An 18,534-nucleotide genomic window follows, 5' to 3' on the forward strand; every position below is an offset into this window, starting at 1 on the left:
AAAATAAGAAGGCTGAGACCCAGAATGGGAGGTACTCCTGCCAGTTAGGCTTGAGATCTGAGTCCTGCACCAACCCCTACAAAACCAACCATAATATTGGTAGGTTCATTGCTAGTATGTGCCATAAATATGGGTTGTTCTGTATTCAATAACACCCTCTGGAGGACAGCCACCATTTGGCATATGCTGGCCACTGCCTGGCACAGTGAGATCCCCTTTCTGCTGTGCTCCTCAGGGCTAAGACGAGATCAGGCGTCCGACAGGTACCAGCTAGTGACCTCCCATCAGCAACTGCAAAAAGACAAACATTTACCCACTAACCAGAACAAGCCTGGGGATACTTATAAATACATAAAGATCTTTTGTCTCCAAGCACCCATAATTCCTAAAAATAAAAATCCCGAAAGACTCCCAAAAGCATTAGGTGAATCTCTGCATTTACACTGGTGTCAACAAAGGGTCCCCTTTAAGGCTCTTCCAGGAATGACAAGCACTTTGCCTCCTTTGAGGAGCATGTGTCCAGAATCTTAGGGAGGAAACTCCCTGCAACTCTGAAATGGTCCTTTCCCTAAATCTATTCAGGGTGTGTTTTGTTTTGTTTTGCCATCACATATTGGAAATTTCAACCTGGGTGGCTCATTATATCAAGGAAGACTCTGTGTGTCCCTACAAGGAGAGTTTAGCTTGGTATTTGATGAGTTTGTATGCTGTAGGAAGTTGAATAGAACTTTTACCCATCACTTCAAAACTGTATGAAATATCCATGTATTTGAAAGAGAGGCTCTGGACACTTCCATGCTGGATGCACAAAGAACTGGTCCATCACTGACCACCTCTGTACATTATATAAGAAAAGTTGAATGCAAGGGAGGACGTTTCTGGAAGAAACTGCCATGGTTTGGAAATGGTTTCAGTGCCGTCCCCACCAAGGGTTCATGTTTTGGGATCTTGGGCCAAAGTGTGGCAATGTGAGAGATGACAACACCTTCCAGATATGGGGCTTAGTGGCCCCTCTGCTCTTTCTGGCTTGTGATGTGATCTCTCACTCTCCCCCACACTCCTGCCACTGCAATGCCATCTGCCATGAGGCCCTTACCACACCCATGCCCTTAAACCTCCAGAATTGTGAGCTCAATATAGTTCTTTTCTTCATGAAATCACCCAGTCTCAGGTATCTCATTATAGTAATGGAAAAAAGACTAATACAAAACCCTTCTAAGGGGTGCCTGTGAGAAAGAAAACTAAAATCTTCTTCTTGGCAGGAGGTGAGCTGGAGCAAGGACTGGGGAAAATGAATGAGCAAGCTCTTTTTCCACCACTTGGTGGAGCAATGATACATGGTGTTCTGTGGGCCAAACAGATGCTGGGGAAGGTAACCTGGCTTGAAGTAGCTTGCTGGGAGTCCCCCACCCAACAAGGTGGTCTTCTAAAGTCTGGGGATGCCAGCAGTAATACTATATGGAACAACGCTAGGGTGGGAACTGAAGAAGGGTCTAAAGAGGAGGTTGCTCATATTAAGGAACAACACAGTGGCCCAGAGAAGATCTCTGAAAGTCTCATGAATATGGCCCCACGGAAGAGCCAGAGGTAAGAAGCCTGTCAAAATGCACTGGAAGATCAGTAGAAACCTGGAAACAGTGACTGGTGGCCAAGTATAAAGACCTATGCCCTTCTCCTTTCCCTGCCTGGGCCCTAGAAGAGCCAGAAGCAGCAGAGCACAGTGGGTAGGGGCAGAGCCATGTAGCCTCCCTCTGCAGAGCTCATCCCTGAGCCTCACGTAGGTTAGGCAAGAGCTAAGTGTGGGGCAGGGGATGGGGCAACTTCAAAGAGAATGTAGGACAGTCTTCTCTTAGCAGGATTGAAGGTCCTAGCACCTTAGCCAGAGGGGCCTGGTCCAGCCACTGGAAGAAACTACAACCTTCTCCTCATCGACAGCCCTTTATCTACCTGCCGCCTAGAGTCCACAACTTCAAAATTTATTTCCTCTCCACTTGATCCCACTACTCAGAAAGGCCCTATCTAGTGCTCTGCTCTGGATTTGACTGAGTTTGGGGGGCAGGGGGTGCTCCAGACTGAGGGACCAGGATGCCATAGCCCCACAAACTATCAGAGAACAAATGAAGCCCATGACACACCCAAGACCCTAACTCGGGGCATTGGAGTGGGGCTCTGGGAATGAGAGAGGTGAAGGAAGGAGGGAAGTCCTGTCCCAGATGCTTCCAGGATTGGACTCAGCAGTGGCAGAGAGCTGGGGCCATGTCCTGTGCACTCCTCTATAAACAAGGCTCATCTGTGTCCTCTTGGGGACACAAAGGGATGTGTAGGCAGCTTCCTGCTGCTGGTGGTCTGATTCTTAGAGACCACAATCAGAAATTTGTGCTGCTCACAGTGGTCACCCCTGGAGTAGAACTTCTTCCCGTAGCGTCCATTTCTTTCTCTGGGGGCACTGCCGTCGGAGATCTGCAGGGAAAAGAAGGCTCTCGTTGTTGTCCAGAAATTGGTCCCATGGCATCACCCCTCACCATCTCCCTCCTGAAAATATGGGAAATCTGACCCAAGGTCAGTAAGATGTGTGGTTCCACAGGGATCCATATTGGCCTCTAAGCAATGATGGACTAATGGTGAAGAGGAGGTCTGGGTTTCTGGTAGAGGGGCCTCTGATGTGGGGCCCAGGTCCTGGGCTTCAAAGCTAGAAAGCTGCTCACCGTGTGCTGGGCCCCTGATCCAGGTCCTGGATGGTGTCCTTCAGGGCCTGGCCACGTGTCTCTGGCAGCAGAATACAGAGTATACCTGCCCCGATGGGGAAGCTGCCGTAGATGAGCATAGGGAGTTCCTTGCGGTACTCGCCCAGCAGGAGCACAAGTGGTGTGAGGATGCCACCTACTCTTGAAAAGATGCTCACCAGCCCCATGCCTGTTTGCCTACAGGAAGGCCAGTAAAATTTGAGCAGAATAGGCCTCAACCTGAGGCCACAGCTCTACCCCCAGACCCCTAATTGTAACACCCCCCCAACCCCAGCCAAAGGCCAGCAGGGTCTCCAGTCTCCTCTGGCTTATTTAGTGCTCCTGCCCCCGCATGTACCTCCCACCTCCAGGCCTCCCTGTCTGCCTGTTCCCTATGTGACCTGTCCCCTCTAAGGTCAAAGGCTATGGCTCCCAACCACCCCTTCTCTCATCTGAGTGTTTCTTCTCCTGGGTCATTCATTCTGAAACTTCTACCACATTCCTGTCCTGACAAGGCCAGGCCATGGCCTACATCCATATCTGTCCTCTGCCAGCCTGGAGATACTTGAGGACTTGCACTACAGCTCTGGTTGTCAGGGACCCAGAACCAGCCTCATTAACCATTTGTGGGCTGGTGGTGAGGGTAGCAGAGGACTGGCCAAAATCAAGGCCCTAGAAGCAGAAAAGCAAGAGTCATATCAGCAGCTCTTACCGGACGATGGTGGGAAAGAGCTCAATAGTGTACAAGTAGGAGATGGTAAAGCCAGCAGAAGTGGCGAACTTCCCCACCACGGCCAGCACGGTGACCACCAAGGGCATATCTGCTGGAAGATGCTGGTCAACCACACGTAAAGTAGGCCACCCACCACTTGGGCCCTGCCCGCCACCTTGTCCACCCAAACTCCTCACCTCTTCTGTACCCAAACCCTGGGGAAACCTTTACTCCCGACAGGAGAGTGATGGCCATTGGTCCAGCCCCTGCAGCAGGGGTCAGGGAGGGAGGGAAACATCCAGTCATACCTTCTGGGATAAAGATGATGATAATACACATGAGGCCACCCAGAATCAGAGTCCCCATCTGGCTCCACTTGCGGCCCAACTTCTCCATCATGAAGATGCTGAGAAGGCGGGCAGGCACCTCAGAGGCTCCAAATATTAGCTGTGTCAGGTAGATGTCCAGGCCAAAGTCTCCCACTTGGAGGCTAAGGCCATAGTACCCAAGACTGTCCACAAACCTGTAAGGCACCCAAGGGTTCCTGTCATTGCTGAGTGTTCAACACCATCACATCCAGAGGACGAGCCTGCCTTGGTCAGTGTCACGAAAGGAGAAACTAGCACAGCTAGGGAGAGAGCACACAGCCTGAGAGCTACCATCCCACCACTTGGTGGACACACGGGAAAAGTGGCCACGGAAGGGGCAGCGTATTGGCACTGTCCTCAGGAAGGGGCATGAGCCCTGGGCAACTCACCAGACACAGATGAGAATCAGGGTCACCTTCCGGAGATGGGGGTGTCTGAAAAGATCCAAGGCATTCCCTGAGGAGGCTGTCTTCTCTGGGGCCAACTGAAAGAAGATGCAGGGTGAGGGGTCATGCAGAGGCTCTTTGGGGGTCAGCGTCAGGGGCAGGGACAAGCCCTGGCCTGCTGGAAGTACCTGGTCCAGAAGCTCTGGGGAGATTTTCCGCTTGTTGACTGAGGCTGCCTTCTGAACTAGTTGTTTGGCTTCCTCTATCCTCCCCTGGGTGAGGAGCCACCGAGCAGATTCTGGCAGAATCCTGTTGGCCAGGAGCAGCTGTGACCTTGGGGTCTGAAGTCCCGTGGAGCCTTCCTAGCCTTTCCGCACCTCCATACTTGGAGACTTCCTCTCCCAGGCCAGCCTCCAACCACCCCAGGAGGTGAGTGTGATCACTGCATTCCACCCCACAAAGCTGGCCTAGGGGTGGTTTGCTCCTGGCAAGTGGCTCCTCACCAGATGTACGAGAAGAACAGCAAAAAAGGAACAGCGCCAGCAATCTGAAGGAGCCTCCAGTTGCGGATACCATATGCAAGTCCTGCCAGCACCATCTGTCCCAAGGCGAAGGTGAACTGGGCCAGGATCACAGCCCGAGTCCTCCACAAGGGGCTCACCCACTCTGAAACTGTGGGGACAGAAAAGCTGAGACTGGGCCACACCCTGCCCCTTCACTCCCTGCCACTCTCTAGATGCTGCCAGGTCAGCATGTCCTCAGTCCTCAGGCCTCAGTCCCTGCACGAGAAGCTCCCCTGGGACTGCCTCAGGTATGGGCAAGGTATGTGCCTGACAAGGCTCCCACAGGCAGGGTACTCACGCAGGGTAACAGTGCTTATCATAAATCCAGAGACAGCGGTAGCCACAGCAAAGCGCAGGACCATGTAGAACTCAAAGCTGGGCACAAAGGCCGTGGCCAGGCCCACGAAGGCAGTCAGGAGCAGCTGCACCAGGAGAGAGGCTTTGCGGCCAATCCTGAGGTAAAGAAGCAGAGCTGTGTGTGGTAAGGGAAGGGGCCCTGCTGGGGAGGAAGCAGGTAAAACCCCACAGGCCTCACCTGGGCTGTCTGAGGGAGGAGACGTGGCCCCTCTCTGAGAGCCCCATGGAGGGTGGTGGGAACCAGGCCTCTTCCTGGAGGCCGGCATGAGGGGCACTCGGGGAAACTTGGGCCCTAAGGAGCCTAAACACATGCTAGGTCAGGGGAGAGCGGGTCAAGGTTCATACCAGTCACAGAGGGGCCCAAAGATGAGGGCCCCAGCAAGGAGTCCGGACATGAACACCGACTGTGAGGTCTCCTTCAGGTGCTTCCGATGGCACACCAGGTTGAACTGAAGCAAATACGGGCAGATGTGAGTCTGGGGGAAGTGCTGAGGGCAAGTTCTTCACCACCTAGCCCTTGACCGCTCTTTTAGGAATCGTGTCTATGGTTTCCAAACTGTGTTCCAAGGTACTCCAGGGTACTACAGTGAACTCACTGGGCACAGCAGAGTATATTCAAAGGGAAATAAATAGAGTGATATTTGACATCTGTCTGACATGACACAAAACTACCAGCCCAGGATAAGTTTGTACCTCAACATGAGATCACCCTACTTTTCTGTCAATGACATCATATCTCTGTGAAGTCCTGTTTTGGGTAATAGCTGTGGAACAACAACAACAACAAAATAAACCATGTACAAATCAGCAGGGAACCAAAAATGGACCTAGCAGTATCCAAGGGCTTGGAAACTATGTGTCCTCAGGAGCCACATACATCCCATTAATAAGTTGTTGCCTTTCTTTAAGAATGAAATAAAATGTTTTTTCTTTGAATTTAGGTGTACTATTCTTTCAAACCACTAGTAAATTGTTAGGACATAAACACGTGTTATTCTTTGGACTTAACAATACATAGAACCATATTTCTTTTAGCCTAAAGGTACCATGTATAATCCCTGACACATTAAGGATATAAAATTTGAGAGCCTATGATCTACCACTGATGGTTGCATCCTGACAAGTAAGTAGGGTCTCTTCCCCTCAGCTCAGGCATCCCTGTGACCCACTTGGGCCTCTCCAAATTTTCTCATCTGGCTGCAAAATCCCCTGAAACACTCACCAAACACAAGCAATCAGGCAATAAAGAGCATTCACACACACCTGACTGGTACAGAGGAACATACACACACAGTGGGAGGGCGGGGTGGGAGATACATCTGGGCAAAAGCTGCCAACCCACCTGGAGACTTAGAGACAGCCTAATCCACAGTCTAGGAAATGAAGTGGAGAAAATACGTGGATCCACACAGCTCTGCACACATGTCCGCTACATGTGCACGTACAGTACACATGACTCCCTCATGGGCATTCTGCACCCTTTGCACACAACTCAGCTTACACATGAGTGTTTGTAGGGGAACGTGCCATGTGAACCCTCCTCCAGCTTCCCTCCTTTGAGTGCCTGTTTTGTGCCATGCACAGGGTGCTAAGCGCTTTACACGTATTACCTCAGATCACTGCCACAACAGCCACTGACTTATTGTTATTTTCCTCCGAGGGAGGTTAGCAGCTAATCCTACATCCCACAGCTGGATGGCAGCTGGTGGAACTGACACATTTCTATTGTCTAGACAGGGAATGAAACTGAGTGGAGTCTAAGGGAATGTTTGCTGAAAACGAGCAAAGGAACCAAGGCCAGCACATCGATGACCAGTCAATCACCATCAGTTAAATAACCTTTAGCAAGAAATTAACCAATCCAGGAGTTACCACTGTGCTCACACTTCCATTCTCAAGGACAACTGTTAATTTTTAAGGACTTTCAGTAGATGTCAAATGATTAACTGATTACCCCTGAGAATGACATGGGACACAGAAGGGCTCTTAACTGTTGGTCCATCCTGTTTGTTTTTGCCTAGTAACTATGGATTGCCTTTGTAGTAACATACCATTTAAAATAAATAAAGGCTTGCAACTGCCAAGCTCTAGGGTCAGAACTGAGTGACTTTGTGTAACCTTGAGCCTGTTAGTCTGTCCATCTGTGTTTTGGTTTCCAACGTGTACAAAGTTGGTGATAAAACCTGCTATATGGTATGTATCATCTGATAGGATTAAAGGAACTAACACATGTGACATACTTGGCTTGGTGGCTGTTATACAGGCTGCGCTCAGTAAAGCTCTGTAGGATGGCTACACTAGCCCTGTGCTTACCAGGCTTTCAAGGCTACAGTGTTCTACAGGCATGAATGCCAAGCTATGGGGGTCTTCCAAGTCTGGCACCTCTGGTCACTAGTCACAATTCTACTACCTCCCTATAGTTTATACCCCTTATATCATTAAATTCTCACACTTAGTCCATTGTTCAGCAGCAGCAGAGACTGTGTCTTGGAGAGGTGCCAAAGTACACCCAAACTCACATAGTGTCATCATGTTGCAAATGGCGCAGAGATGAAGAGGACTGCACTTGGGATGCCATTTATCCACCTCCCCAGCCCTAACACCAATAGTGTTTGGTTCTGTTCAGGGACAGCCAGAGTGACTTGCAGAATTCCACCCTCATTTCTAGAGCATGTCTTCCTTATTCTAAAACCTTCAAGGCCCTCTTGGATCTCTAGCAGAAATCCCATATTCTTCAGCACTGAACCTGTAACCCTACAAGAATTTCCAAACTTCTTTTTTTGAGTATTCCTCAAAGATGCCAGACATTTTTATACCTCCAGACCCTAAAAATGACTGTTTTTTCTGATTCTCATTCTTTGCCATTCCAACGTTGTCCACAATCCCAGGAAAAGTGCTACTGTTTCTGCTATTCGTTGACAGTCTGTTTCCCTCCCCTTCAGAGTTCTATATGCACAGAGCCAGGAAATATTACACTGATAAGGTAAGAAATAGACAGGTACTATGACCTTCAAGGGCATGTAGCCTTAAGGAAACATGTTTTTTTCTTTTCAGATTACTGTGGTTTTTATTTTGGTTTGAATATGAAGCCACAGGTTATACTAAGGACACTGGGGTGTCTACTTAGAGAGGACCTTCTGCATCAGTGTGCAGAGCTCTTTTTCATAGATTAAAAAAAAAAAAAAAAGCAGAAGCAGAAGATCTCATTCCAAGGGAGCTCTGCTCTAGAACCAAGCTTAGATTGTCCTGTGGCACAGGTCACAAAGTCCCAATGTTGTACATTCCCTTGAGAGTCACAGTTCTTGGAAGGGTTGGAAGTGGGAGGGTAAGAGGTCCAAGGCCCAACCCAGCCAACATGGACTAGGCTGCTGACTGAGGCTGAATTGAGGCCTCTGAGTGCTGCCCACAGGTTGTTGAAGAAGCTGAAGTCAGTTTCAGGTCTGTGCACGTCGGATCAAGTGGATACAAAACAATTTCAGTGAGGCAGACCACTGAGTGTGTTGCTGGGAGCCATGGTGCCATTGGGAACACTTGACTCCAACACAACAAACAAATCTCCACCTGAGTATGTGCTGTTTTTGAAAAGTATGCAGTTACCGGATTGGTGGAGAGCCACAGACTCTTGACCTTTTTGACACTGTAGGACAAGCCAATTATGAGAGATTATGGCAGTTGAACATCCACAAATGAATGTGTTTCTTTTCTGTTTTTCAGGGGTCTCTGACCTCACTAGAAGTAAAAGAAAATGGGGTGCCTGAGATAATGCATCTACCATCTTGCTTGTTGAGACACAGATTGATCTCAGAGATGACCCCTCTCCCTCTCCTATTGAGAAATTTGCCAAGAGCAAATAGAAGACTTCAGAAAAGCTGTCCTTGACCAAAGGGCTGTCAAATGGGGTATTCTCACTCACATGGAAAGGCCTAATCAATGTGTTAGACACAGTAATATTAGTTGCCCTGGAGCCTCTTGTAGCTAAAGAAGGGCTTCAGGTGTGTGCTGTCATTTATTAATATATTCCTCATGTTAGTCAATTTTCCATCTGCTATGACAAAATACCTGAGGAAATCAACTTGAAGGAGGAAACATTTATTGTGGCTCATGGTTTCAGTCATTTGGACTTATGGCTATGGGCTTGTAGTGAGGCAGAGTGTTCTGATAAGGGTCATGTGGTGGAGCAAACTCATTTATTTCATGATCCCTAAGGCATGCCCCCAAGGACCCACTCCCTTCTACTAGGTCCCACTTCCTACAGTTTGTACCATTCCATAGGAGTCCATTTAGCTAGGAATCCATCAATGGACACTGATGAGTTTAGAATATTAATGAGTTTAGAATATTAATGAATTTAGAACCCTCATGACCCAATCACTTCCCCAAAGTTATACCTCTGAACTGCATTGGGGGCCAGGTCTTCAAAGCATGAGCCTTGGGGGACATTGGAGATCCAAACTATAACATTCCTTGACAGGTGCCTTTTCTTTTCCCCCTTGAGTAGATACAGTGCTTGATGAAACTCAGGTAGCAATCAAGAAAATTTGTTTGTCATTTGCTGGTTTTTTTAAAGGGGAAGTTACTTTTTAACAAACAGCAACAGCAAAACAGGTGCCAGATCCTTGAAAATATCCCCTACAAATCCTAGTTTACATTTACCACCCATATTCCAGGCACACCAAGTTACCTACACCTTGAAAACCACCTGTTTCTGGCTGCCAGGCCTTTCTTTTGATACTCTTTCTGCAAAAAAAACTCTTCTCTGGCAACATTTTTGAGCATCTTGTTGCCCAGCTCACATTACCACTTCATTTAGAAAGTTGTCTTCAGGAGAAAGCAAATTCTGGGTCTCAGAGGCCACCTAGCCCTTTACTCCAGTACAAGGGGTCCAGGTCTTCCCTGACCACCAGAGGTCCTTGGAGAGGGACTCTGTGTCTAAACCTTACCACCCGGGAAGCCACACAGGAAGGAGCTAGATGTTTCTGAGGGCCCCTCTTGCTCCGAAGTGGCTAGAGGGAGCATCTTTCTGTAAATGTACCCAAGTCTCTCCTAAGAGAATGAAGTTAGTAGGAGCAAGTGCTTAATTATCCACAGGATGAGTCTTAAGAGTCGAGAGTGTTCTCCAGCATCCCAGAGGCAGGGACCTACAGAGAGAAGCCGGAAAGTAGGAAGCCAAGTCAAGCAAGCAGGATGGAAAACAAGTGGACAGAGAAAGCAACAATCTAAGAGTTAGGAAAGCACAGGACAGGTAATCAGGCCAACGTGCAAGGGTGAGCCGAAAGACAAGGGGAAATAGACAGCTAGGAACACGGGGTAGAGAGAGGCAGCATCAGAACAGGAAAACAGGGCACAGGCATAAAGGCAGGTGCCTGGGCAGACAGACAGAAGGACAAGCCTGGAGACAAAAGGACAGGCAAAACTGAACAGAGAGCTGGGCAGGCAGACCATACAGAGAAAATAGAGACTAGATGGACCAACAGGCAGAGGACAAAGAGAAAAAAGAAGGTGACTGCAAAAGGTAAAACAGGCATACAAATGGTCAACCACACAGGAAGAGTTACAGAGACAGCAACAGTCAGTGCAGGGTCAGGCAGAGGGACCAAGACAAGTGGACAGATAGGCACAAGGCCAGCCTTACCTCGTTCAACAGCGATCGGGGCTTGTCCTCAGGATAGTGCCAGCTGGTCTCACAAGGCTGTGTCTCATTGAAGCGGTGGCTGAGGATGTCCTCCAGGCTGGCGTTATTGGGGGGTGGCCGGAACATGAGGCAGGACTCAGGTCTGCCCTCAGCATCCAGAGGCACGCTCAGTGTCAGTTGCTCAGCTGCACTCAGGTTGAGAGTGTGGTTCTTGACCCAGGCCACTGAACAGTAGTGGGCCTCATCCAGGACCATGAAGACCTGGCTAAACATATAGAAGGGGGACAGGAAGTTGGGGATACTCATCAGGATCGTCAACTGTACCTGGAAGCGACCAAAGTCACCTATTTCAGCTAGAACCTGGGCAAATTGAGCCATGACTGCTGTTCACCCCTCCTCAGGTAACTCTGGAGATTAGCTCTGGTGCACTTGTTCCTTTGGACAGCAGTGACAACTGCATTAATGTTTAATCCAGCCTTGCCTAGATACACCTGTCACACAGCTCCCTAGTTGTGATCTGAGAAGAGCAGAATATAATGAAAAAAATCATCCCGTCTAGCTTGTAGCATCTGAAGCTATTTTATTTACTGTGAGCAGGCATCACAAGGGGAATTAAGAGCAGTTTCTTGGGCCCTGAGCTTTAGCCAGACATTAATACAGCTTACAGTAGCCATACCCGCCCCACCTCCAATTGCAACATCCTAAACAATTCACACCAGCTCAAACATTTCCATTTGCTAGAGAATCCAAATTCTGAGACAAGTGTCTCCGAGAAACAGGAGGCTGCTCTAGAGACCAGCCCACATTAGACAGTGTAGGGTAAGGTAAGTCCTCCTATTTCAGCAAGAAAAACCAGCCTGCAGACTCCATCTCCTGGGGATCACAGAAATAGTGGTGGTGGGTGCCATGTTATGTTGGGACAAAGGGTGACTTCTACATTAGACATCCAATGGGTTTGTAAAGCCTTACTTGAATTATGCATGTCTTTTAGTAATAGAAGCAGCAATGCACTTTACCTGTAATGAGGAAGATGGAAATGGAAATGAATTTCTCCCACTCCTTGGAACCTAGGGGCACTCCCATGTGTGCTCCAAAGAATGATGTTCAAGGACATTCATTGTTCTAGTGAAAGTGAAAGATTGGTGAGAACTTGATTCCAGAACCAAGACCTGAATACACAATGAGGCGTGTCTGTACAGAGAGGCATTTTAGGCAGCTCAGGGAAACCAGGCACCTGTCTGCACTGATAATGAGCTCCAAATTAAGTATTGAATGTGCGAGAGAAGTACAAGCAGTGAGATAATATCCCGAACACAGAAAGACCCATGAATTCCATTACTATGTGCCCTCGGTGCACTTTGTTTCCTGTGAAGCCAGTTCCTGCGTCAGAAGTGGTGCTATGCGAAACACCACGATGATGGATACAGCAATCCATGAATCCATGGATGGTGGTTTTGGCGGAAGCAGTGCGTTCAGGCAAGACAAATCCCAATCCAAAGTATCTATTCCAGGAAGAACAACATGCTGCCACTTCCATGAGGGAAGAGGTCCAATGTAATCCACCTGTCCCTCAGGTGGCTGGCTGATTACCTGAGAAATGATGTCCCAGGGAGGCTCAGTGCCATTCTCCACTGCTGGCAGATGGGGCCCTCAGCAGCGGCTGTGGCCAGGTTGGCCTCAGTGAGAGGAAATCCATGTTGCTGAGCCCATGCATAACCTCCATCCCTATCACCATGGCCACTTTGTTGATGAGCTCCTTGGGTGGTAACGCAGGTTGCTAGGGAGAGAGGCTGACTGTTAGCCACTGCGAAAGCAGGTTGTCCTGCACACTTGACTATTGAAGGCTTCCTCTGTTGAGGTCCCTCTTTGGAAAGCATTCACATGAGACATAACTATTTACTTATTTATTTCCCATTCATAACCTGGTACTCCATTGCCAAGTACTCCTGTAAGAAGGACTTCCACTGTTCAGTTTTTCCTGCATCTCTGCCTTCATTTGGCATCTGTCTCCTTTGTTCTGAGTCATCTTGCTCTCCAGGAACAACAGTCTGGTCAATAAACATCTTGTGATTAGTCAAAACTAAGAAAAAAAAAAAAAAAAACAGCCTGCATATTAACTCTGCCAAGAACCTAACCCAGCCTCTTAACCCTGATGGACTTCCTCTTCTCCTATGGATGCCTAGTGTTAGATAGTATGCAACACCAGCCAAGCCCAGGAGGCACTACTAGGTGTGTCAGGCACAGGAGCCTTTTCTTTTTTAAGCACCAAACACAATCCAAGAGTGCAAAGTAGTTACATGCAAAAACCATGAGTTGCATTTTGAGTACTACTCTAATCAGTGAAGAAACCATTATCATCTCCAAGAAAACAATAAATGCAGCTGCCTGAGGTTAGTGCTGAGAAAAGAGTTCTCAAACAATCTCAGTGATAACAGGAAGACAGGACAAAGTCTCCCTCCACCACACTCCAGGCACATGCACACATATATACCATAGCACATGAACACACAATCTGCTTGTGTATGGGAAAAGTTCTTCCTGCTATGAATTTGAACCATCTTAAAAGATGGGCTGGGGATATAGCCCAGTTGGTAGAGTGCCCCCAGCACCACCAAAAAAGAAAAAAAAAAGATGGGCAGAGGAACACTAGTGGAGAAAACACAAGGAAGCAAGATTGCGCAGGGCAGTTCTGGATACTGTATGCCTATACTGGTCACCTAGCTGGCCCAGCTGTTGAAGGTAGGGTAGACTGTGGGGGATAGGCTGCCAAAGGAGAGCACTTTCCTCTTGGCTCATCCCAAATTCCCTGATCAGGCTCATCACTGTCCTCGGCTCTATCTTTTTCTCTACCTAGCCTGCTTGACTGTTCTCATTCTCTGCATCACCTCTATTGACTTGCCAAGAAAATGGTTGCTAGGAGGTAGGAAGCTTGGGTTCTGCTATTGATTCATCCTGAATCTGCCCCTTCCCACCTCCAAGCCTCAATTTCCCTATCTGAGTAAAGGAAAAGTTTGGACTGGATGATCTCCAAGGATTCTTCCACTTCTTGGATACAGAAAAAGAAAGATTAGAAAATCTCCAAAAGAAAAGCAAGACATGACTAAAGACCTTCCTAGAACTCATTTCCAGTTGGAAGTAGGATCCCCAAATCGGTACTGAGACAATGGATGTTTTAGTCAGCGTTCTCACCACCGTGACTAACAAACTGAACCAGAATAATTTTAGGGGAGGAAAAATTTATTTAGGGGCTCATGGTTTCAGAGGTCTCAATCAATAGACAGTAGACTCCATTTCTCAGGGCTCAAGGTGAGGCAGGACATCATGGTGGAAGAGTGTAGCAGAAGGAAACAGCTCACATGATGATCCAGAAGCAGAGAGAGAGAGAGAGAGAGAGAGAGAGAGAGAGATCTCCACTTGCCAAATACAAACACATCCCCCAAAGCCATGCCCCAATACACACTTCCTCCAGCCACACCCTATCACTTCATTACTACTCAATTAATCCCTATCAGGGGATTAATCCACTGATTGGATTAAGGCTCTTACAACCTAATCATTTCTCCTCTGAACCTTCTCACATGTGAGCTCCAAACCATAACAATGGATGTCACTGGTCTCACTTTGCCTCTAATAGTTTTCAAATTCTATTTTTTGTTGTTGTTGTTGTTGTTTACTTCTTTCTCCTGTTAACCTTGCCCTCCCCAGTTCCCAATCCCAGTGAGATTGCCAAAGACTCCTCATGATGCTTCAAGGTCCAGAACAGGTTTCCTCTTGAAGGAAGCCTTTCCAAGATCACACTCAACTCTCCATCCAGGGATCTTTCTCTATCTACATGAACCTGAGAGATGGAGCCCATCTCCAGTGGGCATGAAGGTCTCTGACTTCCCCATGCAATCTAGTTGTCCCTTCTTGCCAGTGGGACCGGAGTGCGGTTGCCTCCCTTCAGGGACAGCCAACAACTTGTATGGCTCCTTTTCTCCATGTGAAGCTGTCTCTATTTTAGTGCACAACTAAAACCAAAAAGGGGAGTAACAGGAATTTTCTAACAACTAGGACACTTTTAAGTAGAATGAATAATTTTCTGTATGGGAAGAGTCAGTAAGCTCACCAGGAATCATCTTTCCATGGACTGGAGGGAGATGTTTGTGTGGGGGGTAGAGGCAGAGGGAGGTTGTCAAACATCTTATTAAAAGGAAAAAAAAAAAAAAAAACAGAAGACAAATTAAACTTAACAGTATAGGAGAAAAAAAGACAATTAATGAATTGGACCGTATCCTGAATCAATAAAAGTTCAGAGAGATCCACCCAATGACGTGGGCAGGGTAGACAAACAAAAGGAAGACACACACAGAAATAGCCTGATTGGTTACAGCCAGGCATTTGCTTTACTTGGACATGTTTTGGCAATGTGCTAAAAGCTCAACTGCTGCTTTTGATGGGCTGAGGCTTGGTTACATATTAAATTCACTACCTATAGAGGCAACTTCAGGTCAAATTTAACAATTTCTTGTGCCAATGGACTTAAAGGCATCTCCAAACTCTTCCAAATTTGAGAATAACTTTAGCAAATAAAAACTTGGGGCAGGACTTTTGGTTTCTGGTCTGGCATGGAAGGAGCTACCTACCATACAACTGTAACAGGTAAAAATATGAACAAACTGAAAACCACGTTAAATCTGTCAGAGAAAGTGAGTCACATGAAGTCACTGCCTCCAACTGGAGAGAGGTAGGTGACACAGAAAATTACCATTTACCTGAGCAGAAATCCACAAGAAGAAACCTCCACAGGAAATAGGAGATGGATAAGAAAACCTGGACTGTCGATGAAAAATTACTGGAGGTTCAACATGGACAACACAAAAGTACAAGGAAGGGCCCCCATACTTCTGCGAATTTTACTCCAGAGGCTCTCCTGGGTTCACAGTAAATAACAGGGTGGAGGGGGATTCCTTATGTTTCTAGCAGGGGAAGAGGAAAGTAACCACTTGAAATGAGTTAGAACATTCTATTTTTCTTAACAAGGCCTACCCTCAAGAGAAGTTACTTTAATAGAGCCGAATTTATTGAGATTTTATCAGGCCCTAACTAATCTGGGTGAAGAGAAACGTTTAACTCATGCCTGGTCTAGACATCCTGTCCCAACTAAGGGGGTGGAGGGGAAGACTGACAGGCACTAGTTAGTGAAGGCTACAGCCTACTAAATGACTGAGACCTAATTCCAGGGCTACAGAACACTTCCCACTCCCCACACCTCACCACATCATTAAAGAACAATTTACTGGAATTTTTCTTATACACAGAACATCATGTTGAGTTTCAATAAAATATTACCAGACATTTTAACAGGTGAAAGAACAGTTTGAAGAAAGAACAAGCATCAGAAACAAACTCAGACATAGATAGATATAATATTGGGATTTATCAGATTGGGAATTTTTTATTGGTGCATTATGATTATACATAATAGTGGATTCACTATGATATATTCATCTGTTCACATAACACAATTTGGTTAATTTAGTCCCCCAGTATATATCTCCTCTTTCCCTTTCCTCCTCCCTCTTCCTGAGCCACTTCCTCTGATCTCCTTTGATCTATTTGTCTTCCTTCTATTTTTAAAAGTGGTGGATTTTTTATGGTGGAGATTGAACTCAAGGGCACTCAACAATTGAGCCACAACCCCAGCCCTATTTTGTATTTTATTTAGAGACAGGATCTCACTGAGTTGCTTAATGCCTCACTTTTGCTGGGGCTGGCTTTGAACTCGTGATCCTCCTGCCTCAGCCTCCTAAGCTGCTGGGATTACAGGCATGCACTACCACACCCGGCTCCTTGTGGTGTTTTTTTTTTTTTTTAACTTTTTTTCTTTCTACCTTCTGCATATGAAAGAAAACATATGACCCTTGACTTTCTGAGACTAGCTTATTTTACTTAACATGATGCTCTCTAGTTCTATCCATTTTCCTGCATGACATAAATTCATTCTTTGAATAAGACTCCATCGCGTGCATGCGTGTGTGTGTGTGTGTGTGTGTGTGTATGTGTGTGTGACATTTTCTTTATCCATTTGTCTGTTGACAATACCGGGGCTGGTTCCATAACTTGGCTACAGTGAATTCCATAGCTATAAACATGGGTACTCACGTATCACTGTACCATGATGACTTCTAAATTTTTAGGATAAATACCAAGGAGTGGTATAGTTGGGGCCATGTGGTAGTTCCATTCCTAGTCTTTTGAGGAACCTCCATACTGGCTTCCATAGTGATTGTACTAGTTTACAGTCCCACAAACAGATTATAATTGTTCTTTTAACCCCACATCCTTGCCAGCACTTGTTATTATTTGTATTCTTGATGATTGTCATTCTAACCAGAAAGAGATGGAATCTCAATGTAATTTTGTTTTGCCTTTCCCTGAATGATAAAGATGTTCAACATTTTTTCATATATTTTTTGTTGGTAACTGTAGGTAGGTAGGGTATGGCTGGAAGAAGTAGGTCACTGGAGCCAGGCCTTTGGGTTTTATACTTTGTCCCTGGAGAGCAAACAGTGATAATTCAACTCATTTTCTTATTGGTGTCCTTTTTATTTCCTTCTCTTAAAGAATTCTCTGGCCAAAATTTTAAGTACTATATTTAATAGGAGTGGTGAGTGAATATCTTTGTCCTGTTATCATTTTAGAGGAATGTCTTTCCCCATTTGGTATGATGTTGGCTTTGGGTTTGTCATATATTATTTGTTAAGGAAAGTTCTTATTTCCAGATTCCTTCTGTGTTTTTATCATGAACAGGTAGTACTTAATTTTGTCCAAGCCTTTTTTTTGCAACTATTCAGGTGATGATGTGGTTTTTATCCTTGATTCTATAAAGTGGTGAGTCACATTTATTGAATTGCATATGTTGAGTCATCCTTGCCTCCCTGGAATGAAACCAACTTGATCATGATGTACAATCTTAACATGTTGTTGAATATGGTTTGTTAATATTTTGTTAAGGATTTTTCAGTCTATATTCATCAAGGATATGGTTCTATAGATTTCTTTCCATGATATGTCCTTAACTGGTTTGGTTATCTAGGTGATACTGGTTTCATAGAGTAAGTTTGGAAGGGTCCCCCATTCCATTTCTACTTGATGGAATAATTTAAGAGAAGTATTTGCATTATTTCTTTAAAGGGATGATAGAATTCAGATGAGAATCCTTCTGGTCCTGGGCTTTTCTTTGTTGGAAGGATTGTTTTTTGTTGGGGGGGGGGGGATACTGAGGATTGAACCCAGTGGTGCTTTATCACTGAGTCAGGGTTTTTTACTTTTTGAGACAGGGCCTCAGTAAGTTGCTTAGGCTTTGCTAAGTTGCTGGGGCTGTCCTCAAACTTGCAATTCTCCTTCCTCATCCTCTCAGGACACTGGGATTACAGGCATGTGCCACCATGCCTGACTGGAAGGCTTTTTATTACTGGTTCAATCTCATTGCTTGTTCTTGGTCTGTTTAGGTTTTCTATATCTTCTTGGTTCAATTTTGGTTGGCCATATGTGTCTAGAAACTTGTCCATTTCTTCCACATTTTCCCTAGTGTTGGTATATAAGTTTCCAAAATAGCCCCTAAAGATCCTCTGAATTTCAGCAATGCCTGTAGAAGATATGTTCGTTTTCATCTTTTAATTTTTCTTAATTTGGATAGTCTTCTTTTTTTTTTTTTTTTTTTTTTGTTATATTGGCTAACAATATAGCTCAATTGGTAGAGTGCTTGCCTTGCATGCATTTTTTTTTTTTGGTCTTGACTATTTGGGTTC

General features: G+C 46.1%; 1 protein-coding gene across 1 annotated transcript; it reads right to left on the minus strand.

Moving 5' to 3' along the window:
- Window positions 1-749: 749 nt before the first annotated feature.
- Window positions 750-11,119, minus strand: Slc22a13 (solute carrier family 22 member 13). The gene is made up of 10 exons (XM_027932481.2): window positions 10,742-11,119; window positions 5,455-5,558; window positions 5,051-5,205; window positions 4,693-4,861; window positions 4,378-4,498; window positions 4,193-4,287; window positions 3,744-3,958; window positions 3,436-3,544; window positions 2,706-2,921; window positions 750-2,460 (listed from the first exon to the last, which is right to left on the minus strand). Exons 1-10 carry the CDS (start codon window positions 11,117-11,119, stop codon window positions 2,367-2,369), a joined length of 1,656 nt encoding a protein of 551 aa, XP_027788282.1. The 3' UTR covers window positions 750-2,366.
- Window positions 11,120-18,534: the final 7,415 nt, after the last annotated feature.

The sequence above is a fragment of the Marmota flaviventris genome, chromosome 1, assembly GCF_047511675.1.
Source record: "Marmota flaviventris isolate mMarFla1 chromosome 1, mMarFla1.hap1, whole genome shotgun sequence".
Classification (NCBI taxonomy): domain Eukaryota; kingdom Metazoa; phylum Chordata; class Mammalia; order Rodentia; family Sciuridae; genus Marmota; species Marmota flaviventris.

Coding starts and splice junctions, on each gene's coding strand:
- Slc22a13 (XM_027932481.2), bottom strand. CDS start 11,119: ATGGCTCAATTTGCCCAGGTTCTAGCTGAAATAGGTGACTTTGGTCGC. Junction 5,559..10,741: donor CCCGATCGCTGTTGAACGAG/GTAAGGCTGGCC, acceptor TATTTGCTTCAG/TTCAACCTGGTGTGCCATCG. Junction 2,922..3,435: donor CTCTTTCCCACCATCGTCCG/GTAAGAGCTGCT, acceptor GCCTTCCTGTAG/GCAAACAGGCATGGGGCTGG.